The 14,312-nt window shown below is 43.3% G+C and overlaps 1 protein-coding gene across 6 annotated transcripts in view; it reads left to right on the top strand.

The window, feature by feature from the left end:
• AKAP6 (A-kinase anchoring protein 6) overlaps positions 1-14,312 on the top strand; it is a 244,900-nt gene that overhangs the window by 78,658 nt on the left and 151,930 nt on the right. For all 6 annotated transcript variants that reach the window (XM_083505275.1, XM_083505274.1, XM_083505273.1 and 3 more), the window contains one exon: positions 5,817-5,939. In XM_083505275.1, the coding sequence (XP_083361401.1) occupies positions 5,817-5,939 (123 nt within the window). The remainder of the gene's footprint in view (positions 1-5,816; positions 5,940-14,312) is intronic.

The following is a 14,312-nucleotide window of genomic DNA, read 5'->3' as shown; positions in this document are numbered from 1 at the left end:
ACTTATGTAATTAACCATGCAAATCCTGTTGTCCTTACGTAATTCCACCCCATTTGTTTCAGTGCAAAGGACACACAATGCAAACAGACGGGGAAATGTAATCAATTCTGTATTGTTTGTGGACTGAAAGCCAAAACACAGGAAATAGCAATAGCATTCACTGGACTGATTTCCATTCCAGACATAGGACAAATAAGCAAACAGGAGTAGCCTTCTGCTTCTGTTTTCTCTGACATCTCTAAGAGTAATAGCTGCATATTGAGATATTTAAGGCTGATCCACAAATACATTGTAGGCAATCCTCATCTCACATTTTTCTAATGCTTTTCCACAGTGATGCTTGGGAGTTGATGTAGCAAAACGTAGGGGAGGTTGTTTTCTACTCTTTTGCATCTGCTGCTACTGCATTTAATATCCTTCTCAGACATGGCTACTTGGCACCCTCCTGAGGCCAACTAGGGCTACTGCATCTCTTTCACAGATTTGTTCTGTTGTCGTTTTTAAATCAGGTCCAAATACTGTAGCTCAGTTGAGTGCAGTGGGACTAATTTCAACCAGCACGAGAGCATCCTGATTGAAGTCATGAAACACCTTTGAGGAAAAACAGGCAGAACGCCACACGTGAACTAAGGAAATACAGTTAGATTTCGAAAACAGTTTTAGCTTCTTTATTCATTCATTCGTTCATTGATTCATTCATTTCCCAGGCATAACTGCTCAGACCAAATACCAAATACCATACCAAATTCCAACCATGGTTTGGTTAGTTGTAGCTGCCTTCATAATTCCAGACTATTTGATTGTTTTTAATTTATCAGATTGAAGGCCGTAATCCCATTTCTTCCTCGCCCCTTTTTTTAGCCTCACAGCTATCACGTGGGGTGGATTAAATTGAAAGATAATAACTAGCTTGGGGGGGGGGGAATCTGTTGAGCGTAATGGCTGAGCAGGGGCACAAACACATTCCTCAGAGTCAGTATGGCCACATAACTATAGACGGGACACAATTGCCTCCTTTTGACGAGGTAATTGATTAATCACTGAAAGGGAGGTTTTTTCACTTTGAAAAGGGCTTCCTGTTTTCGGCTCATCCCTAACACACACCAAAACATGAAGGAATTCAAGACAGGAAGCTGTTATCAGAACAGTCTATTCTTAATGGCCTCTTTGGCTGGAATCTAAGGGTCAGTCCAGGCATGCATGTTCATTGCTTATTGGCTTCCGCAGCTAGTTGTTGCCGAGAATAATATGAATCTGAGCACTCTCTTATGGATATTCCCAAAATCAAGTCTCAAGCAACGCTTTTCAGGTTGTTGTTTTTCCAATTTTTGGAAATAATAACCAACAAAAAGCTAGCAAATTATTTAGTATTGCAGGGTAGTTCGTATGTCATATTCCTTAGTACAGCATCCCATTCAAATACCACAAAACATTGCTCGCATCTAGTCCAACATAAACATACTTTGGGATGGGATGGAAGTAAATTTGGAATGTGGAGTGAAAAATTGTAGATAATGGACATAGAGCAACCTCTGAGCTGGTATACATTTTTGTTCTATTCTGGAGGTGCTTGTTTCTGGTAATTTTCACAGGGGGTATGAGGGATTGCTCAGTTGGTAGAGCATGAGACTCTTAATCTTAGGTTTGAGCCTCACGTTGGGTGAAAGATTCGTTCATTTCAGGAGGGATGGATTAGATTGCGAACCACTCTGAGACCTGCAGGTATTGTTGTTGTTTAGTCGTTCTACTGGGAAAACCATAGCTTTAACTATACGGACCTTTGTTGGCGAGGTGATGTCTCTGCTTTTTAAGATGCTGTCTAGGTTTGTCACTGCTTTTCTCCCAAGAAGCAGGCGTCTTTTAATTTCGTGACTGCTGTCACCATCTGCAGTGATCATGGAGCCCAAGAAAGTAAGATCTGCGGGTATAGGGTGGTATATTAAGTACATACATACATACATACATACATACCCTCATGGTCCCTTCCAACTCTACAATTCTATGATCCCTTCTCACCCATTGTAACATCTAACACTGGTTACCACTGCCTTTGCCAACCTGATGCCCTCCAGATGTTTTAGACTTTATAACTTCCATCAGCCCCATCCAGCACACCATTGGAGAATCCTAGAGGCAATGCAGAGAACAGAGGCAGGAAGAGAAGTGAGACAGGGTAAATAAGGAGAAGAGTATGTGGTTATTTCAGTCACAGGTAGACTTAAGCCCTATTCAGATGTTTCCCACTCCTTGTTTACCATTAGGCAGAAGGCAAAGGCAAAAAGGCGTGAAGCCACTGAACCAGTCCCACCACATGGGGCTGAACGTCTGCATCACTCCGATATTGTGGGGCTGAACGTCTGCATCACTCCGATATGCTCCCTGCATGATTTAGAACTCTGATTTTCTAGGGTTCCAAATCATATGGGAACTTACTGGACTAGAAAAAGCTCTCCACTGCCGCAACCAACCCATGTAGGGCTTTGGGATGATAATGGGGATGGGGAGAGGCAACAGACTCATGCCCACTGATCACATAGAGTGGGAAGATCAAAGAAATAGATCTTAGTTGCAGTTGGATCATAGAATTTAAGAACTGTAGAGTTGGAAGGGAGTACGAGAGGCATCTAAGGGACGCGGGTGGCGCTGTGGGTTAAACCACAGAGCCTAGGGCTTGCCGATCAGAAGGTCAGCGGTTCGAATCCCCACGACGGGGTGAGTTCCCGTTGCTCGGTCCCTGCTCCTGCCCACCTAACAGTTTGAAAGCATGTCAAAGTGCAAGTAGATAAACAGGTACCACTCTGGCGGGAAGGTGAACGGTGTTTCCATGTGCTGTTCTGGTTTGCCAGAAGCGGCTTAGTCATGCTGGCCACATGACCCAGAAGCTGAATGCTGGCTCCCTCGGCCAATAAGGCGAAATGAGCGCCGCAACCCCAGAGTCGGTCATGACTGGACCTAATGGTCAGGGGTCCCTTTACCCTTTACCTTTACGAGAGGCATCTTGTCCCAATTCCCTACAATGCAGGATTTTTTTGCACAATGTGGGGCTTGAATCTGTGACCCAGAGATTAAGAGTCTCATGCTCTACCAACTTGAGCTATCCCAGCCATAACCCAGCCACATTGGGTAGAGAAGTCATTATTAGACTATACCTGGAAATAAATAATGCAATTCACCCCCAAAGGTGCACTTTTCCATTGTCTCCCAAGACAGACAGATACTAGCATCCAACAATGCTTGCCCCTTAAATTATGATTGTCATTCCAAGCATGACCAGAGGTGAGATACCTATTTTGAAACCAACAACAGCAGTTGCTCCAAATTTACTGTGTTTGCCGAGGTCACGTATTTCTGATGTAGTCAGCATCAGTTGTTGACTCTTACCACACCTGGGCCCAGAACAAGCGAAAGTTGGACTGATACTGGGGAGGCGGGGTTCTGTTTTATTTATTAAGGCATTCCTGCAACACCTTTCACATCATGTGGCGAGCAGCAATTTTAAAAGTACAAACATTGACATTAAAATTACAATAAATGAAATGTAGCTGAAAGCCCAGAGCAGGGTTAAAGTCAATAACCAGCCAGTTGAAAAATAAGTACCTGCAGGAGCCTGGGAGCACAGGTATGTTTGTAATAAGTGCCGAAAGGCCATCCATATTGGCACTAGAAGATCACTAGAAGAATGCTCCATCGTGTGTTATCGTAAAACACCTTTGTCTGAAATAACTGCTGGCAATACCTGGTATACTGCACTTTAGCCTCCAGGTGGTGCTGTCTGCTTGAATAATGAGATTTAGGAACTGGACAGTGTTATCTATCTTCTGACAGTAATTTTCAGTGTCAGGCTTTTAGTATTCTAAATAATTTTCAATCTCTACAGTTGTTTTCTTTTGAACAGTCTCCATAAAATTTTACAGACATCATCTGAAAAATAGTGGGATTATAGTGATTTGTGCTTTACACCAGAAAAGGGCCTTTTTCTGGAAAGAGGGATAGCCACCTCTTCTTATGCCACTACTTCTATATTTTATCTTATCCTTGACTGTTGTTTACCAGAAGCATGGCTGCTTTGTAAAGTGTTGTTGCAAGGGGAACAATTACATTATTTTTTACAGATGAGTTCCGCTTATCACCTCTTTGTGCCATATTAGTGCATATGTCTCAATATCACAGGTTAAATATTCTCTGCCACTGTTTTTCATTGTGTCATTTTGTGGCTATACATATGCAAGAAAATGAGATATAAATTGCTGGTGTTAGGATGTTTTTAAATAAGATCATGCGGTATAAAACATTTATATGTTGAACGTAACTATCCTTTTTACTGCTATTGTTAGGAATAACTTTGCAGGATATTTCACAGAGGTTTCACATTCCTAGATTATGACCGTACTTCCTTCTCATCACGTGCCCCTGATCTATCTAGAAGTCATATGCACCAATGAGAAGCAGCTCTTGGCTCACAGATCGAGAGCCATAGACACAAAACAGCTGCTGTGTTTTGTGTGATTCTGCCAAGCAGTAGGGGCTGGGACCGCATGTGTGTAGCATTGCAAAAGAAGCGACCGTTGCACTGACAAATTATTTGGAAGGGGAAGAAGGGGCTCGATTCAATCTGTCTGTCCCCTCTTTCAGTTTCCCATCCAAAGCGTTAGTGAGGGAACATTGCCATAGTTCAGTGGCAGAGCATGTGTTTTTGCACACAGAAGACACAAGTGCAATCCTTAGCCTCTCCAGGAAGGACTGGGAGAGGGGTGGGCACAATTGTCTGAAGACATGGAGAGCTGATGCCAGTCAGTATACATCAGGGGTGGGAAACCTCTGGCCCTCCAGTGTTTGTTGGACCACAACTCCCCACCATTCCTGACCATTGGACATACTCATGGCTGTGACTGATAGGAAATCTAGACCAATACCCTTGAAGGCCACAGGTTTCCTCTTTGTGGTGTAGGCTATACTGAGGAAGCAGGCTCAATGGTCTGACTCAGCATAAGGTGGTTCCCTGTGTTTCAGCTGCTGCTTATTTTATAAGGATGTGCATGAAGGGTGATGTTAGCTACACCCATGCAGGGCTGGATCAGGGCAATTGTCTCAAATCTTTTACAAACACAACACTTTCCTCGGGAAGTTCAGCAACAAGGACCTCTGCAAAAACCTTCCCTTTGTTCTCCCACTGAAGCTTCTACAGTATCTTTATTTGCTTTTGCTAATTTATTCATTATCCTACAGCTAGAGGAACCCTTAAAGCAACTTGCCACATATTTAAAAGCAAATACAAAAGTATTCCATAAAATCTCTCTCTCTCTCTCTCTCTCTCTCTCTCTCTCTCTCACACACACACACACACACACACACAGAGAAGAACTGAGAATGGAAAAACTACAGCAAAGCTAAAGCCAGTTGTACCAGCAGGAAGAAAATGCAAAAGAGTTCAAATATTTGATGGAATACAAACAGCTGGATAAGGAATGGGGAACCTGTGCCCCGCCAGCACCCTATTGGCCATGCTGGCTGGGGAAGATTGGGGCTAGAACCCAACATCTGGGAGAAGGCAGTTCTTGACTGAGAGATGGACAGATCTGTCAATGTCAGAATTTCAGTCTGATGTGCAAACCAGGCTGGCAGATGCTATGCCCAACCTTCTTCCATCTTCATAAGCAAGAACAGCCACATTCTTTTAGTGTAGCTAGTTGCTACGTTCAGAGCAGTGCCATATTCCTTTAATTAAAATAAAGATATAAAATTATTGTTTTTACCTGATTGTCATTTTACTAACAGCCATGCCGTTGCCCCCCCCCCCCCTTTTCTTTTTGTGGAAGGGATTTGTAAGCAAGCTAGACGAATTCATCCACTGGTTGAATGAAGCCATGGAAACGACAGAAAACTGGACTCCTCCTAAAGCCGAGACAGACAGCCTTAAGCTCTACCTGGAAACACACTTGGTAAGACAAGATTATTGATTGAAGCTGACAATGATTTCCCCCTTTCCTCTTTATTTAGCTTATTACTAGACCTTTAGCAAAAGTTTACATATTTTGTTAAAATACATAAAACCACAACAATGTAAAAAGAACGAGTAACAGCCCAACATTTGACCAGCAACAATTAGCTTTCTGCCCCCAAGCTGCACACCTGCTCCCATGTAGGAGTTCAACGCCTTCCACAACAGGTTGAACCCCATCCATTCAGTCTAGGGAACCGCCCACTAACAGTGCTACAGTCAGCAAGCACACCGCAACATACAGGAAAAGAAACAATTCAAGGAATTCAGGATTTAGGAGACTGGGGTGAGAGTTTTCTCTGTGCTGGTCTTATTCCTCCTGGGTTGAATAATTCCTCAGTTGTCAATACACTGGCACATCATAGTGGCATCATTCTGAATGTCATTGAGCTAAAGTTGGTGACCGGACGATTCATTAACGTACATTGAAAATCACAGCACAGTTTTGCACCGGTAGAGTAATTGTCAAGGTTGTTGCAGGCAAAGGGGCCCTGGAGGCTTGTAGTGCAATCAAAATCTCCAAGCTCTACCTGAAGCAAGGTGCGCACAGCCTTGTGCATCACAAACAGTGGCCAATCCCCCTCTGTTGGTGTGGCCAGTTCACATCCATATGTGCATTATAGTCTGCAGAGACTTTCTTCATTCTGCTGGACCTTTGAAACTGAGTTTAATATTGAGGAATGCTGTCCAAAAAAAGATCAGAGCTAGTTGTTTAAGTGTCACCTACATGTTTAATCAAGGGGTTAATATAATGTGGGGGCAGGGAACCTGCAGTTTCAGTTTGAATGGTATGCGGGTTTATATATTCCCAAATTACATGCACACACTAAGTTTCTGTCACCTAGCCTTCTGAAACTTACTTCTTGATTACACATACATAGGATTGGACTGAACGTTAATGAAGGGGCATTGTTTTATTGGAAGACAGAACTAGTCATTGCTTTGTGATCTATATTTTATTAATTAGAATGTCAACTTTGCATTTGCTCATGGCCTGGCAGAAACGCTAATCTGTGTTTAAACAGAAGTCTAAGAAATTAAGTTCCCATTAAGGGCAGTGACAAAATGATCTGGATATCGTATTTGCATTTGGCACTAACTGAAGGAGTGGAAATGGCAAAAGCCTGGCTGCCCCCAAATCATCTGTCCCATGACACTCCTCACACAGCTTCCGACAGCAAGCCCTGGGTTTAAGTCTCAAGCCATCTTGCTGTGGAAAAAGTTCCATGTGTGTTCACCTGTTAGGTCCAGGGGTCAGCAAACTTTTTCAGCCGGGGGCCGGTCCATTGTCCCTCAGACCTTGTGGGGGGCCAGACTATATTTGGGGGGGGGGAGAGAATGAACGAATTCCTATGCCCCACAAAAAACCCAGAGATGCATTTTAAATAAAAGCACACATTCTATTCATGTAAAAACACGCTGATTCCTGGACCGTCCGTGGGCCGGATTTAGAAGGAGATTGGGCCGGATCCGGCCCCCAGGCCTTAGTTTGCCTACCCATGTGTTAGGACTTTCTTCTTTGAGCAAAAAGATGTGCAAATGCCCTCTTCACACTGTTGAGCATCAAACTGGGGGAAGAGAGGTGTCAGTAGTGCCCAGGAGGAACATATCAGTGCTCACAGAATGGAAATTGTGTGTGTGTGTGTGTGTTTTGTGTGTGCGTCAAACCCAAATATGTGCAAGCTAAATATTTTTAAAGAACAAAAGAGGACTATCTCCATAAACACTGTGAGTTTATACACTCTCACAATTTACAAATAATTACTTTTTGCACAATTCAGTTCTGTTTCCAGTGCTTTGCCAAGGCCTTCAGCCTTCTCGGATTCAAACTAGAACTTATACCTCTGTTGTGAGTAACCTGTGACCCTCCAGATATTATTGTACTCTATCTCCCATCATTCCCAGCCAGCATGGCCAATGGTCAAGAATGTAGCGCAGCAACAGATGGAGGGTCAAAAGTTCCCCACTCCTGCTTTGTCCTGTTTTTGTTGCTCTTTTGCCAATGCAAAAGAACTTTCCCATTTCTGTTTCAAAAAACATTTATTTGCATTTTTTTAAATGATGACGTACGCATTCATTTATTTGGAGATCTGAAACAACTTTTCCAAACACATTTCTAAAAGAAGGATTTCATTTCACCTTCAGACTGTGTAAAGTATATTGTCATGGGCAGAAGCTGCTTTGGATAATGCTAACAATAGAAAAACCCTCAAGGGAAGTCTGCTAAAAAAATTGTTTTAATAATTATTGAAGAATGGGTTAATGTGTGTGTGGCAGAACTGATCTATGTTAAGCGGTGGGGGGGGGGCGATCATGTTGTTCTGCCCTCCCAGGGCTGGAGCATTTCAGAACACAGATTTGTGGAAATCACAAGTTTTAAAACACATGCACAGTGATGGCGCTGGCTAGTTCCGTGGTGTCATATCAGGGGGAGAAGGCGAGGGATTACAGCTCATATATTTTTAGGTAAATTTACACGATTCTCTCCCCCCCCCCCGAAAGAGTAGATTTGCTTTGTCTATGTGCTGTGTGTGTGTGTGAGTGAGTGAGTGAGTGAGTGAGTGAATGAGAGGGATATAAGTAGGTAGTTAGGTAGTGGAGAGGAAAGAAAGTCTTTATACTATTAGGAAGAAAGAGCGGTACTAGCAATAGGCAAAGGATCACAGCAACAGCAGCAAGCTGCAGGTGGAAGTGAACCTGGGGTGTGGAATAGAAATATGAATAATAGCAGCAAATCAGGATCTTGATAGGGGGTGAGGGGACAAGGAATCATAAATCTACATGGAGGGACAATGTGCTGCACATATCTGCTGCAGCAGTAAACTATGTTAATCAACCCAATGATTTTCTAGTCTTCTGGAGACATTGCATTTGCTGGAAAGAATCTAAAAGAGTAGGAATAGAGATGGCAAGACCTGGAAAAATCCCAGGGGGAGGGGCACACCATTTTTTCTGTCTTTTTCCAAAGCCGTTTTCCCCCTGGAAAAAGTGAAAAAAACAGTTTGATATAGTTTGATTATTCCACACAGGTCCAGTCCCCCCGCCATTTTTCTGCAAAAAAAAACCCAGCTTTGGGAAAAACGGGGCGGGGGGGACTGGTTTATTTCAATTTTTCCAGGGTTTTTTCAGGCCTTCCCATCTCTAGGTAGGAGCAAGGGATTCCATATACTGGCCTGCCCCACTCCCAGTGATAGACAGACTCACAAAGTACATGAAAGGGTAAAGGTAAAGGGGCCCCTGACCATTAGGTCCAGTCGTGGCCGACTCTGGGGTTGCGACGCTTATCTTGCTTTATTGGCCGAGGGAGCCGGCGTACAGCTTCCGGGTCATGTGGCCAGCATGACTAAGCCACTTCTGGCGAATCAGAGCAGCGCACGGAAACACCGTTTACCTTCCCGCCAGAGCGGTACCTATTTATCTACTTGCACTTTGATGTGCTTTCGAACTGCTAGGTTGGCAGGAGCAGGGACTGAGCAACGGGAGCTCACCCCGTCACGGGGATTCGAACCACCGACCTTCTGATCGGCAAGTCCTAGGCTCTGTGGTTTAACCCACAGCCCCACCCGCGTCCCTCCCACAAGGTACATAGGTTGTCTCAAAAGATTAAAAACCAAACTTTTATTTTAAACACTAGAAAAAGTGAGTGGTGTTTTTTTTTTCTAGAATCCCTGCTTCCCAACGGAAAATAATGCCAGCAATTGTGCACTTAAACACAGTTTCTTTGTTGATGCCATGAGTTAACTTTCTCAAAATAAAAGTTTTATTGGGGAGGGGGAGGAAAATTAGGTAGCGGCAGACCTTGGTGCCTCAAATTTCGGCAGCGCCCTGTGTGATGTCAGAATCTCTCTCTCACATACACACACACACACACATACACACATTTCTCACCTTCCGTTGGACATAATAGTTGAAGCGCCCCCAAGGCTTGGCACCCTGTGTGACCGAACCAGTAGTGTTTTCCTAAATCCGCCATTGAGGGAAGGCTGGCTAGAAATAGAGGCAAACTCAAGTGTGCAGATGCCAGGGCTGTACTCAAAATGGAGTGGGACTTTTTGAATTGGGGGATCTTGCATGACCGTCATTGCTATCTGATTCCATCTGACATTTGCACACAGAATATTTACATAGTAGACAACACATGTAGAGACTTGAGCAGCCTTTGCCAACAACTCCCATGGGGCTGCAGTAGCCTCCCATGACTGCTTTTTGGAGAAATCCCTGGAGGTAGGAGTGGGACCACTGAAGCACAGCTCCCCCAAACCACTTGAGATGCTCCAGAAGGGTACTATGGTCAACAGTATCGACAGTGTCAAAATCCACTGAGAGTTCAAGGAGAATAAGCAAGGTTTCCCCATATCTCTCTCAATAAATGTCATCAGCCATGGTGACCAAGGCAGTTTCAGTCTCAGGACCAGTTCTGAAGCCGTACAGCAATGGGTCCAAGACAGACTTACAAAGCATGCTTCCTTCCTTTCTATTCTTCACTTTGCTGTTTTAGTAACATGACATGCACTGGGTGTAATTCAGAACACAAACAACCACACATCTATTAGTATTGCAGTATGCAACCATACTGTCTGAAATATTTTCAAAATATATTCATAACCACATAAAGGTCTGGATTTTATTAAAACAATAACTACCAATATACCCAGTGTTAGAGACAGAGATACAGTCAGCTTCACCCAATGCTGTGTTAAGTATACCATAGATTTTGCTGGCTGAGAAAAGAAGAAAAGAACAATGTACTTTGGCTTAGAAACAGTAGGCAGTACAGTATTCAACTGCAAAATTGCACTAGCTCAGTGGGTTGTTCCCTGTCTCTTCCACCTGCATGTTCCATCTCCAAATCTGCTCTGAAGGGTTGGGGGGGGGGCTGGAACAGATTTAGGAGGTGCACAGGGAGAGGAGAGCAGGTGATTGTTCTGTTGCATTGTTCTGACCAGACACTGAGGTCCAGGCCCGAGGGCCTTCTGGGGGTTCCCTCACTGCGAGAAGTGAAGTTACAGGGAACCAGGCAGAGGGCCTTCTCAGTGATGGCACCCTCCCTGTGGAACGCCCTCCCACCACATCTCAAGGAAATAAACAACTACCTGACTTTTAGAAGACATCTGAAAGCAGCCCTGTTTAGGGAAGCTTTTGATATCTAAGGACTATTGTATTATAATATTTTGTTGGAAGCCGTCCAGAGTGGCTGGGGAAACCCAGCCAGATGTGAGGGGTATAAATAAATTATTGTTGTTGTTGTTGTTGTTGTTGTTGTTGTTGTTATTGCACAAGGAGAAATCCTTGGACTGACAAAATGATCTGCTTAACACTTTGTTGAATATGACATAGGACCTCAGCATTAGCATGCAGGAAGCTTCATATATACACTGCAGCAATATTTAAGAAAAGGCTACATATATTTTTATTTAGCTAGGCATTTGGATTATGAAGGAATTCTCCCTCGGCTTGAAAGCAAGATGAGCGCTGCAACCCCATAGTCGCCTTTGACTGGACTTAACCGTCCAGGGGTCCTTTACCTTACCTTTACCTTTACTGCTCCTAGATGCCCACCTGCTCATGCTCCTACTTGTAAAACTGTGCTGTTGATGCCAGATCTGCCTAGTCTGTCGGCGTTATTTTCTCTGGGAAGCAGCAAGCTTTAGCGCTGCAGAAGAAGAAAAAGACACACACCTGAATGGAGATAATGTAACGTGCCACTGACTACCATCTATTTTGCTCTTGTTTGCTACGATGCTTGCAGTTAGTGAAAAGAGTTTCCCCCTTAAGACCAATGTGTTATTGGTTAATCTGTTGCCAGATTTCGCTATTTGTGCTTTGCAGCAAATTAAGACACCGAAGTCTAAATTCTGTGCAACTGTAAAATTGCAAATCAAGCCCCAGAGTTTTGGCCCATCTTTATTCATCATATTTTACTTCTTCAGTCAACATTATTACTGGTTAATAGGTGCACCTGTAAATCAAGCTGCATTGTATACTTGATATGTTATGTTAAATGAATCTTTTCTAGGGCAGCAAGTCTATTTTTTCTAATGAAGAAGAATACCTCATCTTTTCCAATTTTCCTATCAAACGCATCCCCATCATCTTGAGGCAGCGCCACATCCAGCTGCATCGATGCTCCGCTTCAATTACATGAAATTATCCAACCTACTCTCGGGCCCTTTAGGTTTTCTTTTGCTATATGAGGCACCCGCATGGTACATCTCTTGTGAAGTGCATGATTACAAACTATTCAACACAAGCCTGTTTTAAGTAAACAGTAAATTAAATATTGTCTGAGCTCACTTTCATGAAAGGAACTTCCAGAAAAGGTTTCATGGAAAGTGAAGCTTTACGAAAAGGAGCTGCACAAAAATTGATGTTTTTCTTCTTCTTATCTTCTGGATGCTTGACCCAGTTTATATTTTTGGCTCCATCTCATTTTCATTCCGGTTTTAGCATTACTTGCCTAATAATATATATAAAAGTTATTTTTGTGGGCCATCTCGGTTTTTAAATGTGAGCATCTTTGTAGAAGATCAAAATGTTTAAATTGGGTTCCTTAGGATCCTAAAATATATAATATTTGTTTTAAAAAGATTTCTAGATGACAAACTGAATGCCATAAAAAATAAATAAATAGCACAGCATGAAATTTGTGTTGGAGGCTTCGGGAGGGGCTTTCTATGATCATTCATTAGCGTTATCTAATGATACAAAGACAGGGAGAGGTCTTCCATCTTTAATTTCTTTATAGAATTTGACAGTGAGTGTCTCACATGATACAGCAAACTGTAGCCACCCAAATGCCAACCTTTGTGCTGCTTTTAAAGGCACAAGAGCCTTGTGTGCCATTCCACAATTGTGTTTTATCAGCCTACTCCTCACTGACATACCAGGGGACAAAGGTGAGCAGGCAGATTGCTTTGAAAGTTTCACAAGACACCTATAGATTAAATTCAGTGCTGAATGCAAGCCATGATGGAATTGGCTCTGCTCGGAATTGCCATTCAGAAGCTCCGAAGTGGAGCCAATCACGGCTGAAAGCAGGCACAGATTCCTCTGATGTCATATGATGCCACATGGGCCGACCCAACCATCTGCCCAAAGTGGCCTGTGGAGGAGTGGGCACTTTTGCATCCATCCAGCTGGTCCAAAGTGAATCCTCACCCTGGTGTACAGTTGAAATACTGTAGTGAAGAATCAATATGGTGGTTGGATATCAAATGGCTTTCTTTGTTTGTTTGTTTGTTTGTTTGTTTGTTTGTTTCCAGTGTTTCTGTGCCACCTTTCGGGGAAAGTCCTTCCAAGGCAACCCACCGCCCACAATAAAACACTGACTGAAATTTATATATACAATGAGACTAATGTGCATGGCATTACACTGCAAAATTATATTGCTAGGATTTGTCATTTTACCTTAGCTGTCAGCATATTTTACAATTTTTTAAGGACCCCGACCATTAGGTCCAGTTGTGGGCGACTCTGGGGTTGCGGCGCTCATCTCGCTTTCCTGGCCAAGGGAGCTGGCGTACACCTTCCGGGTCATGTGGCCACCATGACTAAGCCGCTTCTGGCGAACCAGAGCAGTGCACGGAAACGTTGTTTACCTTCCCGCCGGAGTGGTACCTATTTATCTACTTGCACTTTGAGGTGCTTTCGAACTGCTAGGTGGGCAGGAGCTGGGACCGAGCAACGGGAGCTCACCCCATCCCGGGGATTCGAACCGCCGACCTTCTGATCGGCAAGTCCTATGCTCTGTGGTTTAACCCACAGTGCCACCCACGTCCCTTACAATTTTTAGCCCCTTCCAAAACATTCCAAAAATCTTTTAGCCATCCACTTCTCCTGTGCCCAGCTGTTTTGAATGTAGGAGCGAGGCAGCTTGCCGGACTTTCTGCCTTGACAGGTGGAGAGATTGTTCCTATCATTTCTAGTGAAGTTAGGAGTAAAGGAAGGGAAAGGGAGTCGTAAGGGGGTGGGTTTACCCCAGGGCTGAGTGCTATAAGTGTGCAAGAATGAGTATGTTGTGTTCCATGTATAAATGTAAGATTCTTTCCATTAAACTTTGCAGGTCTTCCCTTGTAAAGACTGCTGTGCGACATATATCAAATACTCAGAGGTGCACAAGTTCACACAGAGTTCCTCAAGTTCCTTTGTTGTTCTTCCTATGCCTAGTTGTCAAAAGGAAATTGATTACCACCAAAATAAATACAATAGTGGACTATCGTGAACCTGAACAACAAAACTAATTTGTTGCAATATTTTTATTTACTGGATAAAAATGTACGCTTCATATATTTATAGAAATCATTCATTCTCCAAT

This window comes from Podarcis liolepis (assembly GCF_965112155.1).
Source record: "Podarcis liolepis genome assembly, chromosome: 1".
NCBI classification, from domain to species: Eukaryota; Metazoa; Chordata; class Lepidosauria; order Squamata; family Lacertidae; genus Podarcis; species Podarcis liolepis.
Note: the sequence above shows the minus strand (reverse complement) of the source record. Positions and strands in the feature narration are given on the sequence as shown.